The 24,582-nt window shown below is 49.8% G+C and overlaps 1 protein-coding gene across 3 annotated transcripts in view; it reads left to right on the top strand.

The window, feature by feature from the left end:
* Positions 1-24,582, top strand: part of LOC116450846 (gamma-aminobutyric acid receptor subunit alpha-3-like) — a 72,181-nt gene that overhangs the window by 28,882 nt on the left and 18,717 nt on the right. For all 3 annotated transcript variants that reach the window (XM_032123713.1, XM_032123715.1, XM_032123714.1), the window contains exons 4-6: positions 9,652-9,719; positions 12,976-13,196; positions 20,989-21,071. In XM_032123713.1, coding sequence (XP_031979604.1) covers positions 9,652-9,719; positions 12,976-13,196; positions 20,989-21,071 — 372 coding nt within the window. The remainder of the gene's footprint in view (positions 1-9,651; positions 9,720-12,975; positions 13,197-20,988; positions 21,072-24,582) is intronic.

Raw genomic sequence — 24,582 nt, 5'->3', positions numbered from 1 at the left:
TAAGGCAGGCCCAAACCAGAACACAGGTGGTTTGCAGGTAACACGGAGTGGTTTGCCTATTGCTGAGGTAGCAGACTGGCATTTTTGCCCTTGTGTTACTGCTCCTTCAGCAAAATTCTCCTGGCTTTGGTTTCCTTAGGGCACAGCTGGATGTACCAGCTGGCAACACGGCGTTGCCTGACTGCTCTTCCCCTGTCCACAGGGACCAGCAGGGATTCCCTTTCCCAAGCGCCTCTGGCTTAGCCATCAAGGACAGGCTTTAATACTGAGCGTGTTAAATTATGCATGCTAATTTATATTCACACGTTTTCTCACTGTATTTATAATATATAACAAACACGTTTACGTAGCATCTCCCTTCCATTACCACGGGGTCTCAGAGCACTGCAGAGCCTCTAAAAGCATGCTCATACATACATATTCCTCCTCTGTCTTCCTGGCATCTGAGGGTGTCCTGAGTCCTTAAAATAGTAACGACAGTAGCTTTGTTCATTCTGTCTTAGTTCTGTCTGTGGCAAAAATAGCACAGCTAATTTGTAGGCTCTGTTTGTAGTCTGTATGTGTGAGAATGAGGGGTGTGTGTAAAGCCTCTATGGCTGCACACCCTCCAGCACTCGCTGCTTCTGACTCTTTCTTCTATTCCTGCTGGACTGGATGTTTATCAATAACTTGCACCACATCCTGAGTCTTAACCCCTGGATGTGTGTCTTAACGTGGTGATAAGAACACGTGCACGTGGATAAATGGGGGGAAGCTAAGCTAAACTACATTCTGTGGAGCCTTGTGGTAGGTTTTTAGCCAGGGCTTCTAGTGGTCTAAGGCTTATCACACCCATCTTCCTGCCTTTTGTCTTCTATAAGCTTTAGAGCCCGTTGGCTGATCTGAACAGAGCCTGACAGAAAAGGTAGGTAACTCTGAGATCTGGAGTCCCTGCAAGATTTGTGGAATTATGAAGCCGAGTGGAAAAAGACCCAAAGCAGAGAGAGGTAACTAGGTGGGATCAACTGGTGTTAGGCATCAGAAAAACAGGGAGGAAAAGCTGATCTGCAGGAAGCAGGGTTTGTTGGCTCCACTGCTGGTGAAGCAGCATCTCTCCTCGGCTTCTCTGCTGGATAAAGCTGTAACCTGCACCCCACAACAGGTGGGTTGTGACAAGGGTGAGAAAATGCCTTTCACCAGCGTGGGAGGGTGTGAAATCCCTACAGCACCTTCTGCAGCAACACCTGGACTTACCCAGCGTGCCAGGTGAGCCTGGAGTCCCCTTACCCAGTGTGTGTCGAGACAAAGGGGCAGTGCAGCGAGGTCAGACCAGAAAACTGGGCTGCTCTGTGCTGTTACTCCCACAGAAGTGCTAGGGAGGGAGCGCAGTTACTCACCCAAAAGGGACCAGCAGATGCCCCCTGTGCCTCTCAGCACTGTGCTGAGGAACAAGGTGTGTCTGACTCCTCTGCTTTAAGCAAGAGTTGTGCCTTGATCCAAACTCAGTTGGTTATGGAGTTGTGTAGGTGTAGAGAGAGCTCAGACCTGGGTCAGAGCCACGAGCACATGTACAGCACATTTGCAGGCTCTTGAGGGATTTCTCTTCCAAAAACTGAGCTGATCTTCCCTATGCAACCTGATGCCTTGACGTGACTACCTAAAAACAGAGGCTAGACGAGAATAAGAGACTAAAAGCAGGTATTTGTTTGAAGGGCCTTCAAAGGTACACCCTGAGCAGTCAAAAGGCTACACCCAAGATGGACCCTGGGTCATGGGTTCTTCACACTTTTATAAGTTTGGTTCATTTGCATATCAGGATCAATTCTCCAATTACAACTTCAGTTAATGATGTAATTACCCCAAGTTTTCTCCTCCTCTCAAGGCTTTAGTTTACACATTTTGGGGCCTGGGACAATCAAGGTGTCCTTGAAGAGCAAACCTAGAGAGGTTTGTTATATCTGACCAGCATGAGAGAGCAGCAGCAGCTGACAGGCCACACGAAACTCAGTTACACACCAGGCAGTGCAGGGTTTGAAAAATATAAAAGGTAGAACCTAAGGCATCAAACCCAAGGAGTTTTCCACATCCATCTATGCCTGACAGCGTGCCATAAATCCCAGACAAGCCACACTCAAGTGGTAACTGGGTCACTTCATGGTCCTGCAGCTCATTCCCACAGAGGACATTGGTTGCAGCCATGTGAGAACTCTGCATCTGCAGCATGGGGTGGGAGACAGGGAATAAATCTATTCCCTGCCTCAGCTCTCCGTGGCCCTGCTAAGAAAGGGAGGCAGGGCAGGCTGTCTCTCTGAGGGTTTGACAGGCATCATCTCACTTCATCTGTGCCGAAGAATTGAGCACATGTAATTGCAGACCATGCTGATCTCTCTCATCACGTGTGAGTGGTTTCGTTGTTGGCTGTCTCTCGAGACAGCCCCTGAAATTCTTTTGAACTCCTCGTTCTCCCTGAAATATCCAGGTTGAGGGGAGAAAGGAGAGAAGCACAGCTGGAAGTGACACCACATGTGTAGCTGTGTTTACAGATCGTATGATTTCTCTCTAGTCTGGCTGGAGGACATGCAATTGTAGACACTGATGTGCCATCACACCAGAGGGAAGGTAGTAATTAATCACCATGGCTCACAGAGCAGCAACTTGGGAACTGGCTGTACAGCAAATGCTGGCAGTGCCAGGGGATTGGAGCAGCAGCAGTGGGTGAAAAAAAGCCACAGCACCCCAGGATTGGGGAAACAGGCTCGATGCTTTCCTGGCGAGCAGCAGATAGCCTTGTTCCCCATCTGGATGTGATGCTTTTTTGATCATAACCCTGCAGAAGTCACTGGGAGCGTAACTGAGGGCGTCAGAGCTGTTACACAGACCCAGTTATTCTGGAATCAAGCAAATAGCCAGGCAAAACTGTGTGAGACAAATCGTCCGTGACACGGCAGAGCTAGATAAGGATCCAACCCAAAGGTCTTGTTGGCAATCCCCTGCAGGCTCTTACTCACCCCTGCTTTTGCTGAGATAAGACATTTGTTTCAGACGTTTCTATTGTTTCTTTCCTTACTATGTGGTTTATTCTGCAGAGTACAGATTTCCCAGTGCTCTGTCCTTGGCTGACCCCACTTTGCAGCAGATGAGCATCCTGTCATCTTTAACCACACTGTCCCAGGCCACCAGCCTTCATCCATGGACCCTGCTCATCCTCACCTCTGTGCTCCCTAGAGAGAGGCAGGTGCCATCAGAGGTGGTGAGGTCTGGGTGGGCTGAACTACCTGTGGGATTACCTGCAGGGCCAGCGGGGTCTCAGCTGTGTCGTGGTGTTTCTGCCCAAGTGAGTTTTCCTGGAGACGTGGGGGTGTTTTAGGCAGTTCAGGGAATTAGAGCTGATGCTGCTGTTACCTCTGTCTGGCCTCTGAAGGGCTGGGCCAGCTGCCAGCCCCCCTGGTGGCACTCCTGGCCCTGCTGGCTGCCATTTGGCCCTGACAGGACCGAGACATCCTGTGTAGGTTCTTGCCACTTCTTCTCAGAAGAAGAACACGTACACACTGCTGTCCACTTTTGGGAAAGGTGCCCGGGCTGAGCTGCCAGACAGGGGTGAATGTCTGTGATAGGAGACTTGGCTTTCGCTTATGAGCAAGTAATTTCATACTCAAGGTTGCTGGGCTGCTGCAACAGCCAAGCAATGTCTGAAAAGATGTATTTTTACTTTGGGACTGGGAGTTTGAAGAGGCTGATCATGATCTCTGTCTGTGTTGTCTGAGATCCCCCAGTCATACCCAGCTGAGGAGAGAGAAGGGCTTGTGCTGAGACCTGCCTGCATCTCTGCACTCCAGCTCTGCTCTCCCTTTCCCTGAGGCTGGAGGGAATGCCAGTAGGTTCTCATTGTTTTTGCCACCTCTGTTCCCCAGCCTTTCCCTCCTGACCCCAGCACAGCCTCTGCTCCCAGGATGCCTGGTGTGGAAGCACTCCAGGTGCAGTAGGGATGTTTGTGGTCGTGACATTAGCAATAGCTCACGCTGCTGTGTGGCCTTTTGTGTGGCAGGAGCTCTGTCAATGTCCTTGGAGTCAGCTTTATCCCCTGGCTGGGCTGGACAAGCCTAGGAGGCATCAACAGCACTCCAGTGATGTTCACAGAAATGTTTCATTCTCTGCTGCTATTTCTGAGCTCCCTCAGAAAAAAAAAAATTGCAAGAAAAGCAACTCTTAATGTGTGTGGGGGAGTCTTACTGCCCCCACAGCAGGAGAGCAGCAGTGAGGGCCACATCAGGGCTTTCTGGTGTGTGCTTGGTGATGTAGATGTCTCCATTTCTGCAGCTTTAGGTTGTGGGCAGAGGTCACCCTCTCCTCCTGGGCAGCTACCCCTCTGCTTGTGCTTCCCTGTCCTCTCCCAGCACTGGCCTGGCAGTCCCAAGTGCCAAGGCACAGCGAGGGTGCCACGTGCCACACCACCCAGAGGTGTGCCACACCACCCAGAGGTGTCCCTCCCTTCTTCAGTGCTTCTCTCCCTGCAAGGAGACACCATTAAGCTCCTGCTTTCCAAAACAAGGCAGCACCACAGGTTAAAAGGCCACCTGAAAAACCACGGGTAGGGACTGGGAAAGGCAGCCCATGGACTGAAGTTGTCCTGAGGAGGGAGAGGAGGCACCCGAGGGTGGAGTTTCTGGCTGGGGCTGTAGAGTGACACCTCTGAAGGCAAGGGCTGCCCAGGGCTGTGGTGCAGCTCAGCTCCAGTGGGCTCGTGGAGCTTGTAGCAAAGGTCACGGAAACCTCTTTTGTTCCAGAGGCTAAAAGTGGAAGGAAAATTAAATCCCCCCAGTGGGAGGCTGAGAAGGCGAAGAATGAAACACACAAAGAGCTTCTGTGTGCAGCTGCAAAAATTACCTGCTGCTGCCTGTTAATTACTATGGCAAGGAGCTGGGGGAAGGTATGAGGTGGAAGTCAGTAGTACAAGCTGACTTCTTGTGTTTCCCTTCCCAGGGATGCCGAGTTAGCTGGAAAGCACCGCCCTGGTGTCCGGTGTGGTTGCTTTGGGTTGTGTGATGTGATGTGGGGAGAGAGCAACGCTGCATCCCCTCTCTTCACGGTGACACTGCTGTCAGCACAGGCCGGTGGGAATCCTTCCCGAAGGATTCTGTGTGTTTGAGGGGACACCGAATAAGGGGACCTCAGAAGCTCTTGAGCTGAGGGTAAATGCGGTTGTCTAGGAGGGATTTAAGGGGCACTGTCAGCTTGTTCCTGCCCTTCTTAGGTCGTGACCACACCTGGAGGTGGGATATTGGAGGCCAGAGCAGAAACATCTCCCTCCAGGAGCTGATTGGAGTGGATTGAGGGTTTGCACCTCTGAGTGCAGAAAAACCTGAATCCTTCTGTTCTCAGCCACACCACCCCGCACAGAAACACCAGCACAGACGGATTTGTCACCTCCGAGCTCCCTTCGGTCCTCGCACAGCCCTGGCGCTGCCTGGAGGAGGTTCCCATCCCCTGGCTCATCCCGTTCATCCGCGCCGGGGCCGTGCAGCCTCCCTGACGTCAGCGCAGCATCCAGGAATCCCCTGCACGGAGCCGCAGCGCCTTCGCCCCTGTTTTTCGCAGCACACATCGCTCGGGAGCCCCCAGCGCCCGGCTGCAGGCACATCATTCCGGCTGGCTGGCGGCACAGCCTCCGGGAACCCCCGCCCGCCGAACGTGCGCTCAGCGCAGCCCCAAACCTCCGCAGCTGGCACACGGCGGCCGAGCCGGGGCATCGCGGGGTGATTCCTCAATAAACAGCTCTCGATGGGTGCAGGGTGAGGTTTAAGGCGAGCCTGCTCGGCCCCCGGTGCCCCCCGCCCAGGATCGCCCGTAGAGGCGGCTCTGCAGCTGGGGAGGGAGAGGCAGCGAGGCGGCGTAATTTGTATTCCAGCTCTGCCGCTGCTCCCGGTGCTTCCAAGAAGAGAGTAAAAATAGCACTCCGTCATTTTGTAAATAATAGCTATCTCCTCCCGGGCCCGGGGAGTCACGAGCGCTTACGGGGGGGATTGCAGGAGAAACGGGGGGTGTCTGCCTTGGGCCAGGGCCAGGAAGATGGGCAGGACTCGGATGGGGGTGCAGGGCAAATGGAAAGCCCGAAGCACCTCAGCAGCAGCAGCTGCTGATTTACACCTTCTGCACAGCCGGGGAAGTGACAGACCCTGCTGGTGTGGGGCTGGATCTGTCCCTCTCCTCAAGGCTGGGAGCGGGGCTTGTGGCGTACACAAGCAGCCAGATCTGGGGTAGCAGATTCCTGGAGGAGAGGGGTAGCTCTTAAAAAGCAGGCAGGTGTAGGAAGTGCCATGGTAACACTGTGGGAAGGGTTGTTTTGTTTGCCATTTGCATTGCAGATCTGCCCAGCTGTGGGGGATTTCTACAGGTGGGAGCAAGGCAGCGTAGCCTGGCAGGCAGAGAACGGGCTCTGTAGCCTGTGGGACCTGCAGCACCTTGTTCTGCTCACACACCTGCTCCACATTGTTTCTAGAACCATGGCTGTGCTGAAGCTGGGGGATAAGCTGAGCCTATAAAAGGGCAAAGCCCTCAGACAAGGGAATTGGCCTCAAACAAATGACTTGGGAACATGGCAGGACACTTGGATTTCTAAATTCAGTTAAAATACTGAACCTGAAAATCCCTTGCTCTTCCAGTTTCATGTTGGCTCTGGGGTCTCTTTTGCTTTCCTGGTGCAGCAGCTCTGCAGGGTGGCTGGAAGGGGCTTGTGCAGCCCACCAAGGGCTGTGTTGTGCCATTCCTTAGGGCAGCCAGTGCTGGGCTCTGATCCTTGCTCTGCTCCAGCTTCCTACCTGAACCCAGTCCTTGCATTTTTGTTTCCCTGGTAATAAACAGGTCTGGCAGCATCCACCTGCCACCCCAGCAGGCTTGAAGGCTCAACCTGTGCTTGTAAAAAAATTGAATTACAGGGAAGGATGCTGCTAGGAAATGAAAAATGCCATTTTGTGTTCTGCAGCAGTTCTAGGAAAAGTGCCTACCCCTCTATACAGTCCTTAATTATTAAATCTTTGGGGAGAACTGGGCAAGACAGCCAAGCTGCAGTGCGAGCACATCTGTGGATTGAGCAGAAAATAAGAATTTCCCTGCCATGTCTCTCAGCAGAGGCAGGAGATGCTCTTCTCTCAGCTTTCTCTTGCTGAAAAAGCAGATGCAGTTTCTTCTCGTTCAGGCTCAGGGTGGATAGGTGTGAGGGTGAGGAGGGGAGGCTGCCAGGGTGGCTCCTGATTCCTCTGCGGGAGGAGGTCTCACAGGCACAGAGCTGGGAACAGTGCAGACGCTTTTGGGCTGTGGGAGCACAAAGGAAGCGAATCTCTGAGGCTGGAGCTTGCTCTGTTCTGCGGTGTTTCACTTATCTCTGGATTTCCCAGCCCTGCTGAAATCCCTGCTTGCGTAGCAATGATTTAATTTCAGAAATCCCTCCGGACCCCAGCCAAATCCTGCCCTTAGGAGCACATATTAAGAGGGAGAGTTCAGTCTGGCTTTTGTCATGAGAGGTGCAGGAAGCTCATTTTTCTCTGTGCTGAGGGACATCAGGGAGCCAGCGATGAAGCCCCAGCTTGTCCCTTCACTGGGTGCTGCATGGTCTGGCCAGGGGGTAAATCTGCAGTCTGGAAATGGGGGATTCTCTTCAGACCTGGGTTGTAATTAGTTATTAATATTAATAAGTTATTATTAGGTTCTTGAAGTTTCCTAATGCCATTATCTGTGATTGGGTTTACCAGTAGATTGAAGGGTCGGGAAGGGGTCTCTGGAGCTCTGTGACAGCCAGGTTACAGCATGATGAGGACATAAAGGCTCATTTAAGGATTGCAGGATCATATCAAAAGGTGTCCAAAACTAATTCTGCCTTTTTGTCTTCTCCTGACTTCCTGAATCCCTTCCCCTGTGCTTGGACCCAGAAGAGCACACTGTAAGTGCTTTCATGGACCCTTGTCCCTCTGGTGCAGGAGACAGCTCATCCTGCACCTCCCAGGGACTGTCTTCCCCAGCCATGGGTGGCCACAGCTCCTGATCTGCTGTCCATGGCTGCAACTGAATGCCAGGGAGGCAGGAGGGGAGGGGAGGGGAGGGAGAGTTCTCTGTTTTCTCCAAGACATAAAGAGCTTTCTCTCGCCGCATGGGGTAGCGGGAAGAGCCTCGCATCACTAAATGTTCTCTGCTGTGTGCCTCATCTGGGGACTTGTTTGGAGGGGGACTGAGAATACCCAGAGTGTTTCAGCCTTACAGAAGGGGCTCGTTTTGTTTAGACTTCTGGGTGTTTCACAAAGTGTACCACGTACGTATTTCTGTTTAACCTTCTTTTTATCGCATCAAGACGAGATCAAGGGTTAGTTATATAGCACAATAACACCAGCCACGGGCTGCATCCAAAGCTTCTCAGCCATAATAACTAAAGACATGTATACGTATATTTTAGCCATTAAGGAGAAAACCATGCCAGAATGCATTATCTTATTTTGGGATGTAAAACTTTGAAGCACAAACCTAAGCTTCATAGTACTGCAAAATAACTCTCAGAGGACAGAAGGATTTCCATAACTAAATTAAACAATGGGCCGTCCAGGCTACTTGCAAGGCTGCTGCAGTGGCCGAAATTGGGTACTGTGCATAAAACATGAACTCTGCTTCGCAGCTTTAAATTGGTTCTTTCATTAGGAGAGCAGCTCTGAACCAGCTAATGCCACACAACAGCGTGATCTATCCCTAAAGTGGGGAGGATTTATGGGAACTGAGTGCTGAACTCAAGGCAGCTCATCCATCATGTTTTGAGCACAACCCAGTGGGCAGAGCATAGGACTGTAAATCTGGGAAATCGCCGTGCCTCGATTTCCCTGCAAAGTGGGGTGGCAGCAGAGGTGTCAATTAGGAAACATGCCAAAATCCAAGGGAGCCAAGAAGGAGAGCTCTGGGTGCTGTTCAGCACGTGCTGGTGGCTGTGTTCTGCACAGCACTCCAGGTTATCTGAAGGCACGTGGTTAAAATTGCCCCTGGTTTTAGCACCCGGGCAGGGAGTGGGGCTCTGTGGCTTTGCAGGGGCAGCGAAGCTGCTGCTCAGCATCCGTGAGGGAATCTCAGCCCGGGATGCAGGGGCAGCACGTGATGTGGGCGAGCAGCAGCTTTGTGAGAGCGAGGCACTTAGGAGAACAGCAAGCACGGTGGCAGTAAAAGGCAATCAGAATATTGATTCTTTTTACATACAGATAAGCCTGGAGCTGTAACAAACCCAGGGTTTCCTAAAACGGCTGGAACATTGCTAGGCTGTTTATCTGGCTGGGAGACACAAAGGGATTTCAGATTAAAAAGGAGTTTCAAAGCATCAGGGCTTACCTCTCTACTGAAAATGTGTGGATGTGTACGAGGGTATGGATCCTACGGCCACACTGATTCTGTAAATATGCATTGTCTGGCCGTGTGGGACAGATTTGTCCTCAGTGTAAGTGTGGGAAGCAGCAGAGCTGCAGTGGAGATGAATGTGCCCAATTACGAGTGATAAAATCAGCCGTTGTTTGGGGCACAGAGCACGGTGCTGAGGGTTCAGCAGAGCAGGAATAAACACCATATAACAAACCTCAAACCCTTCCCTGCACAAGGAAATTCAGCTCTCTAATTGCTTTTTTTTCCCCTTTTTTTTTTTCTTTTTTGTCCCAGACAGTGTAACCGAAGTCAAGACAGACATTTACGTGACGAGTTTCGGCCCTGTCTCGGACACAGACATGGTAGGTGCCCCTGGCTGGTCACCCCATGGGGAGGGATGGCTTCTCCTCACCTGCTGTGGATGTGTCCCACCCTCATCCCAGGACAAATGCGGGATTTTCCTAAGTGACAAGAGCTGGTGGTATCTCAGTGCCAGGGGTTGTTTCTCAGGCGTGCTTGTGCTTTTGGAAACCAGTTGATAACTGGAGGAAGGCAGATGCTCCCTGGGAAGAGGGGAGGATGCCAGAATCAGGTCTGGTTTGGTGGCAGTGAGAATGATTCACCATCAAACCATCCTCAGTGCCTGAACCGGAAGGGAGGCAAAAGAGAAAACAGAAAAAGCATGAACTGATTGCACTATTTTGACATGTTCAGGGAAAATTATTAATGAAAAGGCCTGCGGTCTGAATTTAGGCTTGTATTCCCACAACAGTTTGTCTTCTAATTAAAACAGGACTGTGGAGCATAATTAATAGTGAGGTTTCTCGACAGCATTTCTTGCAGCTCGTATTCCACACGCACCCAGAGAAGGGTTGGCTCTGGGTGGTTGCTCAGGAGTTCCAGGATGCCACGTGAGGACAGTTGTGCATTCAGGCCTGACACCCTTCTGCGTGTCCAGCCCTTGAGGTGGCCTGGTGCTGGCATAGCCTGGGCCTGTGGTGGGCAGTGCCATGGAGGGAGCCCCTTTTTGGGGAGGGAGCAGGCTGGAGCAGTGTCCTGTGGCTCTCCCAGCCCCTCCAGAGGTGCAAGGGTTTAAATTGCTGGGCTGGCATGGCCTGAACATCTCTCCAGCTGTCCCACTGCAATCCTGTGCTGGCAAGCAGAGGAGCTGGGGGAGAATAAAATCTCTGTGTTTCATAGAGGTGCTCGCTCCATCACTCAAGCCTGTGTTGCTTTAGGAAGACCACTCCCTCCAGGGTAGGAAGTTAAGTTGGTGTCAGTGTAATCAAGATTATGAACCTCATCTGAGTTCTCCCTCTCTCTCTCCCTGCTTTCCTACCACAGCAGAGACCCCTAATATATTCAGCAATCGTAGCCCTTGGGGAGTATCTGATAATTACTTCCAAGGTGGAGCATATTTGATTAAGGGAGTGTGTATAATGAACTGTGAAGGAAAAAAAATATGAGGTATTGAAAAGAGGAAAGTATTCTCTGCAATGTGATTTGACAAAATGAATTTAAAATTAGGAAGACAGTTAAGGAATAATAAATTATTTCCCCTCCGCGTGCTTTCGTTCCGTGTATTTTACAAATGCATAGCGAATGCGTTTTAGCTCTGCTGCTAAAAGTGAGCCAGAGAAACCCCATCTCCTGGGGAAGCTGGGGAGAGCCTGCTCTGGGGCTTCCTTTCATCTCGGGAGAAGGGAAGTCCCTCCTTCCCCGCCAGCATCTGCCTGGTGCTGTGCTCCCACCCCTCCCACAGCCATTACTCAGTGCCTGGGAAGCGGCTCCGGCACATCCCGAGCCTGTAATTATGGTGATGGAGGAGAGGCAGGTGAAGCTGCCGTGGGCAGCAGGGGAGAGCAGCTGCTTAGGAAGGGTGGTGGAGGAGGAGGATGTGGAGACCTTTTCACCGAGGTGCTCCAAGGGACTCCTGATCTCTCTTTTAGCTGGGAAAGCAGAGCCTGATCGGACCTGACGCACGCCCCGATCTTCGGTACTGAGCTCTTGCAACTTTGCCTCAGTCCCAGGGAAATTATACAAAGGCAAACAAAAATCGAAGGGGATTTTTTTTGTTTCGTGGATGGACTCTGAGGACAGAGTCAGACTTGATGTTTTCAGTCACTTCTGTAGGCAGAGAAGAGCATAGCATGGAACTAAGTGTGCTCCTTGGAAGGGGTGAGTTGGGAATGATGCTTTTATGGAAAGAAGCATAGAAAAGAGGGGAAGACTCTGAACATGATTTCTCTTTCCTTCAGGAAGGATTCCTAAGCATTAAAGAAGAAAAGCAGGGCCTTGGAAGTCGTTAAAAATGTTTTCCTTCTTTGTCTGGCACTTTTTAAATAGGAACAGGGAATGAGAGGGAGTTCTTCTCCTGATAAGGACTCTCCCCAAACCTCCCGGGACTGCACACAGGCTCCTTTCTTTGGGTTTACCCCGAGAAATAACAAATTAAAGACCACTTCCATGAAGGGGCAAAACACCTTGTACAGGGCAGAGCCCACGGGAACGTGGAATCTCCTTTTTCTTTGCCCCAGCCAAGCTCCAGAAGGTTCATATTTGAGCAGGGGTGTCTCCATGGCCAGGGAGCAGGGATGGATTTATTTCTTGAGATGCTTCCATTCTGCTGCCATCTGCTGCAAAACCTGTAGGAATCTCTCTGTCCTGTAGGAAAGTGATGCACAGCAGTTTTTAAGCACTGCTGAGAGGTGCTGCAGGAAAGAAATCACTCACAATGATAAGTTTAGTTGGTCGTGCGGCCTCCAGGAACCCATAAATAAAGACTACGAGTCTGCAGCAGCAGGGGAAGGATAACTGTTGGGACAGACAGGTTTTCCAAAAACCCCATCTCACCCTAAAAGTGGTTTCTGAATCTGCATTCACTGAGAGAGGAGCTGGCCTTGGCTGCAGGGGTTCAAAGAGGTGACTTCTACCTGCCCCAGCTGGAATTTGGCCTAGGAAATAGGTCCCTGTACCTGCAGAGAGAAGAAAAAAGAACAAAAAAATAAAAGAAGAAGAAGAAAAGGGAAATAAAACAAGGAAAAGAAGACAAAAGAAAGTCACAGGATCTTGTAATGCAAGTCTGTGAAGTCCTCGATTCAATGATTTTCTAAAGGTGGCCTGGGGAACAAAATAACATTAAGACAATGTCATGCAAGTTAATTTCTTTTTTTTTTTTTTTTTTTGTGAGCAGGGATATAATTACCAGCATCCTGGCCAGATTCCATCTCCAGGATCTTTATTTTTGCCTTCTAAAATACCTGTGCAGCTGCACATAATGGCCTTCCTCCCCTGAAACACTTGGATAGAGGTGCTGGTGCTGCAGGGCTACCCCAGCTCTGGCCACTGTAGGCTGTGCTGCAGCTTCTCTGCAGCGCTCAGAACCACTGACACGCACATTTTGACATCACGGGTAAGTCATTATCCAAAACGTGGGGAATCCCATCTATCCTGCACTGCTGTTAATCCCTGCTTCCTCTTGAACCACACTTCACATCACCCCAGGTGTGCCAAAACCCAGTTTGCCCTATGACCGAAGACGCCACCTCTCGAATCACCTCGTTTGCAATGAAGAGCTGAGTAAAACACGACTTATTTTTCTCCCCTCTCTCCCCAAAGGAATACACCATTGACGTCTTTTTCCGGCAATCCTGGCGAGATGAAAGGCTGAAGTTTGATGGTCCCATGAAGATCCTTCCCCTGAACAACCTGCTGGCCAGTAAGATCTGGACTCCTGACACCTTCTTCCACAACGGGAAGAAATCTGTCGCCCACAACATGACAACCCCCAACAAGCTGCTGCGCCTGGTGGACAATGGCACCCTCCTGTACACCATGAGGTGAGTCTGTGTCTCCTTCCAGGGAATTCCAGGTCCCTCTGCACATACAGGCACCTCAGGGTGCATCACAGCAGGGTTTCTGCAGGCTTCCACTAACTCTGTTAGCAAACTTGAGTCCTACCCTGCTGCTTTCCCTGCTCTCCTTGTTTCCTCCCTATGTACCATCCCTGATCCTCAGCTTGGCACATTTTTACAGGTAGATTTTTCCTCATCATCCACATTGATTTTTTGCCTTTATGTGCCGAGTTAGAAGTGTTGGGATCTATAGTATGTGAGGTTAATGTGCCACCTGGCTTAATTTTCTTCCTGACCTGTGATGGGATATGAATCAGGTATCCAATGTTGGTATGGGAACATCAGGATGGGAGAATTTGTTATTCTCCAGCAGCTTGAGAGCAGATCTAAATTTGTTCAGCATGTTAGAGCAGAACCATTTCACACATCTAATGAGACCAAGCTTGCTTGTGACAACAATGGGGTTGTTTTTTCCCACTTTGTGGAATAAAAAAACCCAAATCTATGTGATCAATGCACATCATTAGGGAAGAAAACCCAACAAACAGCTAATTAAAAACTGTGATTTGGAGAAGCCAGGGCTGCAGGAGCCATAGGTTATAAATGAAACAGCAAGCTGCTGATAAATGCACGAGAAAGGTATTGAGTTGGTTTTGGCAAGGTGTAAATCTTTGTTTTAAAAAATTATTTTCTCTGTCTCCATCTCCAAGCCAGTCCTAACTAATAACAGGCTTCATTGTGGATTCTGTGTCCTGAGATGCTGCACTTTCACCTCTGGTTTTGAGGACCAGGCAGAATTTCATCTTTTCATAGTTAAACTGGCTGTGAATCTACATGGTGTCAGCAAGTTTTACAGCCTACATTGATAAACAATGCCTTGCTTTCGTGCAGCAGTTCTCAAATATGAGCTAATCCTGCCACTGCCCTGGGGGTTTAGGTCTCCACACATCAGTGATCTCACATTAAGGCAGATGGGGTAAATGAAGGGAAAAGCCCAACTTGACTCAAGGGCTCCGTTCTGCTCCCAGCTCTCTGACCTGCAAGTAGACAACTCACACTCCCCCCTGTTTGTATCACTGTCTGACTGTAAAGTATTACAGGAGCTGCTGGCATAAGACAGCAAAAAAAAAAAAAAACTCAATTTCAGGGCTTTTATATCATTTCACTACTTCTTTATTCAGCAAAGAGCCATTAGCTTCAGCAAGTTTTGTGTGACTAAGAAAGTATTGGATTTATTTTTCCATTCAGGGCTGGGCAGGTGCCAGGATGGCAGCAGCATCATGGGACTCTTGGGAATGAGCTTCTGGAAGAAAAGAGAGCCTTGGGATTTTTTAAAATAAATTCAAACCATCCTTCAGTTTAGCTGTCTGCTGAAGAATTGGGGAGTGAAGGACCTCCTCTTATATGTGTTCCTGCCCCCCTTAAATACGTCCCTAAGGCTTTGTAAGAGGTGAGGAGCCCACTCAGAGGCTGAGGGCTGGATATGACACTTCGGTCATGTGTTGAATTGCACAGAACCAGGAGCTCTCGTGCACAGAGATATTTTCTTTACCCAGTGTGTGAAGCCCATGTGGTTAGAGCTGAGCAGATGACCACAGCATGCTGGGACAGAGCAGGACTCCTCTGGGATTGCAGTTAGACACATCCAGGATGGGATGTCTGTCCTGGGGCATCTGATGATTCCCTTTCTTCCTCTTGGTGCTGCTCAGGACCACCAGGGTATCAGAAAGGAAGATGCAAGGGCACAGACTGCAGGGCCAGGACCATTTCTCAGGCTCAGACACCAAATCCTACCTGGCTTTGCCACTGAGGCACTCCCACCTCAATTCCCCTGTCAAATGATGATGAGGGTATCACGCTCCCTTGTTAACAGCTGTGAAACCTCCTCCCAGGAAAGGGCTGGAGGGAGTCTCTTGTTTTCTGTGCAAGTGATGCATTTGCTGTCCTCCCCCATGCCCAGGGACGTGCATGTGTGTCCTTCTTAAAGGAAGGAGTAGAACCTTGAAGCCAAACTCACACAGCTGACATCCAGCAAAGTGCAAATACCAAAGGGGTACGCTCTGCCCTGCTGGTTGGGGGGAGAGTTTGGACTTCCACCAGATTTCCAGTGGCCTGGCAGCACTGCCCAGTTGCAGGCTCAGTTTGACTCCTGAGAACCTCCTGCTCCTTTCCCTTGTCCCAGCCAATATCCTTGAGGGATCAGCTCTGCTGATGTGCAATTAGAGGCACGTCTCTTGCTCTTTATCCTGCTGGGAAAGCCAACTTCTCTTAGTCGAGGCTTACAGTTATAGATGAACTTGCTCTGGTGGAACAGCAAGCCTGACACATGCATCCAGCAAAATTACGCCTGTGTGACAATATTTATAGCTCCTGGAGAGAGCCTCTTTATCACTGACCTGAGCTCCCAGGCACTGCACAGCAGCTGTAGCCGAGCATCCAGAGATTTCCTTGAGTCACAGCGCATGCTCCTCATGGATCTGTGCAATGTCACAGTGCACACCCCTGACCACTGACAGGCCTTGGCACCTGGGCCACAGAACAACCTTTGTGACCAGAACACTGAACTGCATTTCTCTATTGCCCAGGATTGCTGATCCCTCTGCATCTTCCCTGCTCCTCTGGCTGCCTCAGACAGCACGGGGGGTACAGTTTTATTATGTAGCCCTGCCTCTGCAGTCTCTTTTTGTGGAGCTCCTACACAATCCAAGTTGTTCACAAAAGCCCAGCTATGGTCTCTAAGCTCTGGTGTCAGACCTGAGTGCAACAACCTGGGAACTGTGCACGGATTTACATAAGGAAGAGACAAAAGCTCAGCTGCTGCAGCCATCTCTGGCTGTACTCTGGCTCGAATTGTGTGGGGCACAATGTTCTGGTTCTTCCCAGCCTTGAAACATATAAAAATAGTGAAAGTTTAATGCTGTGCTGATGGGATTCAACTTTGTGAATCAAGGCTTTGAAAAGCTCTTCTGCTCTTAAACAGGGTCTGTCAGAATGGCGTGTTGAGGCTTTGGGGTTATTGTCGCAGTGGTTCCCAGACAATGTGTGCTCAAGTTATGCACTTGGAGGACGTTTTCTTTCCCTGTCTGGCTGACACATTCACTGCATGCCCAAAGACTCTGCCTTGAGAGCCTGTGCTGCTGAAGACAACGTGGAAGGAGGGTCTGTGCACCCTCAGGTGAGCCAGAGGCAGAACAGGAGGGAAAGCTGAGCCCAGGACACACGCAGATCTACAGGCGCTGTGGAATCCCAGAACAGGTCCTCTACCGACAGCGTTTGAGCTTCCCACGCTGTCTTTTGAAATCACAGAGCTTTGCAGTTGTCTCTCCCCCAGCAAAGGCTTTGGGGTCTCTTTACTGGCTGGGGTTTTTTTAGCCCCCAGGCAACTTGTGATTGCTCCAGGCTTTGCAGCACCCTCCCACACGATGGAGGTGCAGCCTTTCTGCAGGAGCAGCAGCTGGGACATCGCAGCTCCAGCTCTCCTGGGCTGCTTGTCTGTGTCCCACGCCAGGGCTGATCGTAGAAAACATCACAGACAGATCCAAGCAGACCAGAGCTTGGCTGGCTGATAAAAACACAAGCAGGCAACAAGGTGAGATTTGCTCCAGCTTTTCCCTGCCAGAGCAGATCCAAAGACAAAAATAATCTATTTTCCAGGCTTGGCTTTGTGCAGGCAGACTTTTTAAAGGAAAGTGTCCCAGGAGGGAGAAATCTTCAGAGAATACCTTATCTCACTGCATTTCTGCCATCATGGGCTGAAATCTCCAGAGGCTGGGGGAGGATGGAAAGTGAAATCAGCACTTCCAGATCCTGCACGAGCATCCTAGAAGCAATTTGGCTTTCAAGCTCAAACCCCGGCAATTAAACCTAACCTAGATTCTCCCACAGCCTAAACCGTAAACACTGCTCGGCCTGACTGTGGTTATTAATGAACCTCCTGGAGAAGAAATCAGGACAAAACTCCAGCAGTATCCCTGGCATAAACAAAGGCAGCCCTGCCGTGCAGGGTGCTGTCATGTTTTTGTACCACTCGCACGCCGAGGGATTATTACATTTGCGTCCCAGAGATTGGACTGAGATCCTGGCTCATCCTGCAGCTGCACGCAGGTAACGACAGGGGCTCTAATGACACATCAAAGGCTTTGCTAAGCTCCTGGTAACCATGAGAACGCAGCTGAAGAGGTTTGTTATCCCATCAGCCCTGGCAGAGGGATGCTTAGCCTGATTCACGCTTCTTGCCATTGTGTTGGCGCAGTTCAAAGGACTTCCCGTGACTTTAAAGAGGGAAAAAAACACCGTTTCTGTCCTGGGTGTTCCACTTTTGGTGCCACTGTGCCAGCAAAGTGAAGAGAAAACACGAGGAGTTTGGGGTTTGGCTTCAAGACAGTTCTGCATAAGTTACTGCAGGCTCCTGGGACAGATGAGCCAGAGGATATGACTGCTGGCTGCTGTGATTTCTGGCAGCTTGGCTATTTTTTACGTGCTCTTTAGTCTTTCTAAGGACATTTTGGGGCTCCTGGATGTGAATATCCCATCAGAGCAATGAAGCAAAACCCAGTGAAGCTCTCTGGCCATCAGCTCCCTTGCACAGGGTGAGGGGCACAGATGAGAAATTCTGCCATAAACCCCTTTACCCAAATGCTGCAGAGGCTGTGGTAATTGTCTGGGAAGGGAGAGAGATTCCTTGCTGACATTTTGATGTTTCACATGTCACCTGTGAACCTGCTGACCTGTGGCTGGCTGAAGCTGCTGAACCAGACTCACCTCACTGGAAAATGTTGTGACTTTTCCTTTTTTATTTAATTTTGGGAGACTGAAAAACTCCTTCAGCTGTAGGTGGAGAAGTGGCAGATTAGGTTGCTTTTTCAGTGGTTTTTTTGATGGATTTATTGTTTTATTGCTTGCTGGCTCAGCTAATAAAACAGGCTTTCGATTTAAAATGCAGCTGCTGCATCCCCAAACATCCAGGGAGTCACCAGCATCCCTATGAAGTTGTCTGGTTCCCTTGACAACACTTGCTCTGGTTGGCCATGGCCTGGAGAGGGCAGGAGGGTATGGCCAAGGCCAGTCTCTGCTGCTGTCCTGCTCCCCTCTGAGGCTCTTCCTGGCTGCTCTCAATGGCACAAACCCACCAGCCCCACATCTGCAGTCCTTGGGGTCGTTCAGCCTTATTCAGAGTGGCTGATGATCACAGCCAACACTTGCAGAGAGTGCAGTGGATGGAAAAGACTTTTCTGGGTTTCTTGGGGTGAGTTCAGGATGCATCAGAAGGAAGGCATGGGTCAGAGATGAGATCCTTTGGAAAAGCCGTCTTTGGGAACTCCTAGCTAAGAGCCTTTTGAAATAATAAAGCAATGAGTGAAGCAGATATAAAAATAGGAAGGTAAAAAGGAAAATTCTGGTGTGGGCTGCTGTGGGAGATGGGGGAAATGCATCAACATTTCCCTGACACAAGTGACAGTGACAAAATGAGAAGCAAAAAGTCCATTGCAGTTGGAAAAGACACAGAAAGAGTTGAAGAATAAGATCTGTGAGAATATGCTTGACAAGCTTGCCAGCCGTGAGCTCCCCAAGTGAATTTTGAGCTGGCTGAAGAGAACATCACAAAAGAAACAGAACTGGAGGAGGAAGGCAGTCAAGTCCACACCGAGTTGCCAGGTTTTCATACCTGCGTCTGGAAATCCATATTGGAAAAGAGAGGCATCAGAGCAAATGAGCAATTTGTTCATGGTGGCCTTCAAGTGTCCAGGAGAAAAGAATTACAGCACTGTGCTTGTAGGCTTGTCAAAATCTCTGTCAGTCTTCCATGAGTCTTGACTGAAGCCTAAAGATCAGGTCTTCTACTTTATCATGTAAAACAGGTGCATTCAGTGCAGTGATGAAGAAGAGATCATCGAGTCAGGGGGAGTGATTTGTGTCCAAGAAATTGCTTTGGGCACACAGTGGTTCTTGGCTTGGCTGAGAAAGCCAGGCTGGAGCCAGACATGAAGCAAGCAGGGCAGTCAGCATCCCTCTCTGTCAGGGTATTTACAGGACTTGGTGTTTCCACGGGCATGGATTCAGAAGGGACTGGCACACTCACTGTAGGCGAGGTCCTTGGTCTCTGGTGCCCTGAATTGTATTACCAAATTTAAAAAATAGTCTTCATCTTTTTTTCTTTTTGTCTGTCTGCCTGAAAGAAATAACCTCTATTTTTATTTTATTTCCTTTTTCAAAAAAAAAACGTTATTCTTTGCTTTCAGCAAACAAAACCCAAAGCCTTTATTTTTTCAGGGTTTATTTTGCATTTGACTAAGCCTCGGTATTTTCTGTGAAGAATATCTTAGCTGAACATTTTTCTAGCCGAAGGAAAATATCTCAATAGTAGCTTCTTGACCTGAGTTTTGCACAAGCCACCTTCAGTCTGTGCAGTTGCCCTTTGCATCCACATGTTGCTGCTGTCGTGATTTGTTTGCTGTTCTGCTGAGCCATCAGAAGCGAGTACTTTTTTTTCCTACAAATGGTTCCTTCAGAGAAGATTGTTTTATACATCTCCTGGGAAGTTGTCCCTCCTGGCTGCCTCTCCCTGGCTGCATACTTTGCAGTACTCCAGGAAGGAACACAAGCTCCCTTTTTTGGAACCCTTTATAATGGATCCTTTTATGCCTGGCCCCATATTCTGCAGCACACTGCTTTTATGGCTGTACCTCCCTCACAGAGCTGCTTCCTGACAAGGTTTATGTACTAGTTTGAAAACAAACCAGTGGGAGGCACCAAGTCAGAATAACAATTTAATGGGGAAATTAAAGAAAAGGAAAAACTAAAAGAAAACACTGGTTCAAACTGACAGTCAAGAGACAACCTGAGTCCCTGTTAGTCAGGGTGGTGGTAGCAGTCTGGTAGAATGGTGGCTGCAGTCCTCTGTAGGAAAAAAAAAGGGTCTGCTCTTCCTCAGAAAGTCCAGTGGTAGCTGTGTAGCTCCTGTCCTCTGGAAATCCAGTGGAAAGGTTGTCTCTGGTGTTCAGAATCTCAGATTATATCCACGATGGGATGCTTGGTTCCTCCCTCTGGGTGGAGCATCTCACAATGGGGTAATGAGTCATGAGGCAAAGTGTTGATTAGGCTCATTAACAGAAGATAGTCCGGAGGGAGTTATCTCTGAGTCAGGCGGCAGGACAATGATGGGCCATTAATAGAAAGATAGCCTGGGGGGAGGAGGCTGATTTCAACAGCTCATGAGGATGGTAATAGAATACACTGCAACCCAGGACAGTATCCTAGCAGGATTTGGTGGATTTGGAAAGCACAAATTGTCCTGCACGCCCCCAGGCAGCCCCAGGACGTGCAGTTCTGCACCTGCCTGCAGGGAGGAGGCAGGGGGGTGTTGTGCCCTGGTGGCTTCATGGGTCTGGCTGACTTTGAGCAATCTGCCAGCCCTCAGCTCCTTCCAGAATACCAGGAAGAACAGGCCTGTTCCCTGGAAGCCTCTGAAGCCCTTTCCCTCTGCTTTCCAGCATGGTCCCTGAGGTGTCCCCCAGGCCCAGGAACTCTGTTCACAGCACATAAGCAAACAGGAGTCCTGGGCTCTGGCAGATTTTCCCATTGCACTGAGTGGGTGAAGATGAACTCGGTCAATAGGGTTAAGTTTAGGCCATGGAAAAGGCTGCCAGATGTGTGTCCTGCTGTCCTCTCCACAGCTGGGGGCCTTCTGCTGGGAGACCCCAAGGCTGGTGAGCACCTCGAGGCCTTTGTCAGAAGGGCCAGGCCTGTCCCTGAGCAGCCCCTGTGCTTTGTCTTGCAGGCTGACCATCCACGCCGAGTGCCCCATGCACCTGGAGGACTTCCCAATGGACGTGCACGCCTGCCCCCTGAAATTTGGGAGCTGTAAGTACCCCCAGCAGCCTCTGCAAGGAGGTGGCACAGAGCTGAGGAGCTGTCCTTTGTGTGGCTGGTGTCACACAGTACTTTAGTAACAGTGATATTCATCGTTGCTAATGATAACGTGACCAAAAGTTTTTTGTGGTGTCTCGTAAGTGCAATTCCTACCATCAGTGAGTGAGTCTGTGCTCAGTTCAGGCTTACAGGATGGGTTAGACACCCGTGGTTCTGCTGTAAATTTATTTAGAAAGCAGCCAGGTGGGGATTGGTCTTTTCTCCCAGGTAACAAGTGACAGGATGAGAGGAAATGACCTCAAGTTGTGCCAAAGGACATTTAGATTGAATATTAGGAGAAATTTCTTCACTGGAAGGGTGGTCAAGCATTGGAACAGGCAGCTCAGGGCAGCGGTGGAGTCACCATCCCTCAAAGTATCCCCATGCGTGGTTTGAGCACTTGGGGATATGGGCTTGGCACTGCTGGGTTAATGGCTGGACTCAATAATCTTAGAGGTGTTTTCTAACATAATGATTCTATGATTATGAATCTGAGTTGTGCTTTTCCTTCATCACAAGGGGATGCTGGGAAGACAGGTTTGGGGATAGCAGTGGTGGCTGCTGCTGGCTGTCCCATCCTGCCAATCTGTGGAGAGCCTGAAATACCTGGCTCCCCTGGCTCCATGCTCCAAGGGAGCTTACAAACCCCTTGCCCCTCTTCAGTCTGTCAGGCAGGCTGCTCCCAAATGAAACTCTGGGAATCTCAGTCCCAGCAGCCAAGGGTCCTGGTTTAGGGAAGATTTGCAGGCTGCTGGTGAGTTGAAAGCTGCTCCCAGCCTCCCAGGCCTGCAGCTGCTTGGGCTCCCCATAGAAGTTCCCTTCTCTCTCCCATATGCAAGTTAAATTTCATTTGTTTTTGTTCCTAAAGTGAGTGGGAGCCAAACCCCAAGACCCCAGTTCACCGTAATGTGAAAATAGACATCCTAGTCTGGCCCTGCCAGGAGTCTTTTCCATCTCCAACAAACTGAGCACCACTCTGAGTCTGTCTTTGTGTTAGATGAGAGAGTTTCCCACCTCCAGCTAAAGAATGAGCCCACACCAGTAACCCCCAGAGAAACCCCAACCTTCCCGAACTGACACTTCCTTCCTGTAGCCATTGGGGAGCTAACTGAGGACAAAGTAGAAAAGTTTGATTGGCAGCAGAAGAAATTGTGTTTATCATGTGCATCTGCTCCTCTGCCTCATGACAAACTGTGCCCATGAAAGTGGATTATTCAGAACTACTGAATTTCTTAGGCAGCACCTAATTAAATGTAGAACTCATTGCCACAAGACATCACTAAGGCCAGTAAAATAGCAAGCCTTAGAGAAGGATGAATTATTAATGTTAATTGACCTTGTGAGGAGGGATATAAAATCTCCTACCTCAGGCCTAAACTCTGGGATTATTACAAGACTTGCAGGAAGGCAGATTACTCCACATCTAATTGCTTATAACGTTCCTTGGTGAGGAAAAGAGATTAATGTGTGTGTTTCTGCTGGAACACCCTTTGGGGTTATTTTTTTTTACTGATTTGACCTCTGAATGATGAGAGTTTTGAGACAAGGAGCTCAGAAAGCTGCCCCTGGTTAACATTAATGTGGCTTTTTCTAAAGCACCCACACAGCATCCGAGCTCACCTCTCCTATGTTGGAGTAGGATTAAACCAGTGTTTTCACTAAAAAGCCATTGACAGCTGGAAGCTGCTCATTTTCAAGAAGCTTAAAGTGGGTCAGATTTGTAATTAGAAGGACAATGCCAGTGCCAGACACATGCTGCTCAAAGTATGCTGAGTTTGCCTCACAGACCATTTTCTGCTGATCCCCAGAACCCAGAAGGCTCAGCAGTGGCCTCCTGTCCCTGGGCCACCATGGCAGCCCCCCGAGGGGGCAAGGCAGAGAATTTGCAGGAGAATTAAGGGCATCAGGCATTCCAGAGAGCTTCAGCTGCCCACCTGCATCATCCCTCAGGCCAAGCACAGTGAAGGGATGGCTTTGTCTCTCCCCCTGCTCCCTGGAAGACGAATGTGCTCTATAGAGAGCTGTCCCTGGGCCATCATGGGACACTTGTACAGCAGCTAGCTGAGACTAGGGGAGGAGGAGATGTTGCTGAACTCACCAGCTCCTCTAAATGCCCACTAGCTGTCCTTGTTTGGATTGGATTTTGCATTGCAAATGAGACATGGAGCTGAACTGAAGCAGCTGCCTGGCATTAAACATGTTCCCAGCACCCATGCCATGCCTGTGTGACATCAGATACCCTTCTGTCCCAACCAGATATGTGGATAATTGAATGTTCAGGAATGATGGCAATGGAGCTGCGGGCAAGTTCCTTTTGTAGGCTGGCAGTGGATGGATTGTGACTGTAGAGCAGGAGGTGTTGCCCATCAGGTGAGAAGCAGCAGCAGAGCTGTACAAAGCTCTGAAGGAGGGTGGAAGGCTCCAGAAGCATGTTGAGAGCTGGAAGGAGGGGTTGGAAGAGCAGAGTGTTGCACATGGCGTGAGAGGTGCCAGCCTGCATCAGGAGTGCTCAGGCAGTGCTCTGGCCTGCTGAGAAACCTTTGCTGATCATCAGAACCAGCTCCCCCTGCTTTGCACAACCCCTGCTTAACATTTAATGGGTTTGCCAAAACCTGCAGGGCAGGGACAATAGGGTTGTTTTAAAAAGATCACGGAAATGTGGTTTTCTCAGGACACAGTCTTCCACAAAGCAGGAGCTGAGACATTTCTCTGGTAGACCTGACCCCAGCCAAAGAATTCCTTCATGTCTTAACAGGAGAAGCTGGTGGGTGAAAATGAACCGAAGGCTTGGTTTGGTGAACTTTGTCCTTGCTTAAAAAAATGGTGCAGAGTAGGTAGGGACAGGAGCTTTGGGCATTATGGGGAGAAATAGCAGAGTCTGGAGAGACTCTGTTTTTGGATAACCATAGGACTGGCAAAACCAAGAGCACATGGGCACTCTTGAGAGGGGACTGGCTGTGAGGACAGACCAGGGGCTCAGTCACAAACACAGGGACAAAGCATTTTGGTGTGAGAGGACACCACCTCCAAATCTGAGAGTCTTGGAGAGTGTTGCCTCTGAGTGAGGGTAAAGACTGTTAACTTTTTCTATTTAACCTGAAATTTAGCTCCATTTGCATTCAGCCTTTGTTGCCAGCTGCTGCCAGCAGGACTTTCCCTGTCCCTGGCATGGCAGGGCTGTGGCTGTCCTGCTGCCCCAGCATCCTGCTGGCCTGGATGCCTTCCTGTGTTGTCCCTGCTTGGAGCCAGCCCTTGCAGAGTCAGCACATCACAGGGCCAGCCTGTCTCTCAATGACAGAGCTCTGCCCCTCTCCAGCTCCCTCCCAAAAACCCCAGCTCGCTCCTGCTCGTTTGATTTAACAGTTGTTGATCTGCCTTGGTCTCTGGCCATGCTTGGCTGTGCTCAGCCATGTGGCTCTGAGAGATGCACAGCAAAGATTAATTTGGCTACAGGCTAATTTTG

This window comes from Corvus moneduloides, chromosome 14 (assembly GCF_009650955.1).
Source record: "Corvus moneduloides isolate bCorMon1 chromosome 14, bCorMon1.pri, whole genome shotgun sequence".
Taxonomy (NCBI): domain Eukaryota; kingdom Metazoa; phylum Chordata; class Aves; order Passeriformes; family Corvidae; genus Corvus; species Corvus moneduloides.
This window is presented reverse-complemented; position numbering and strand designations above follow the sequence as displayed.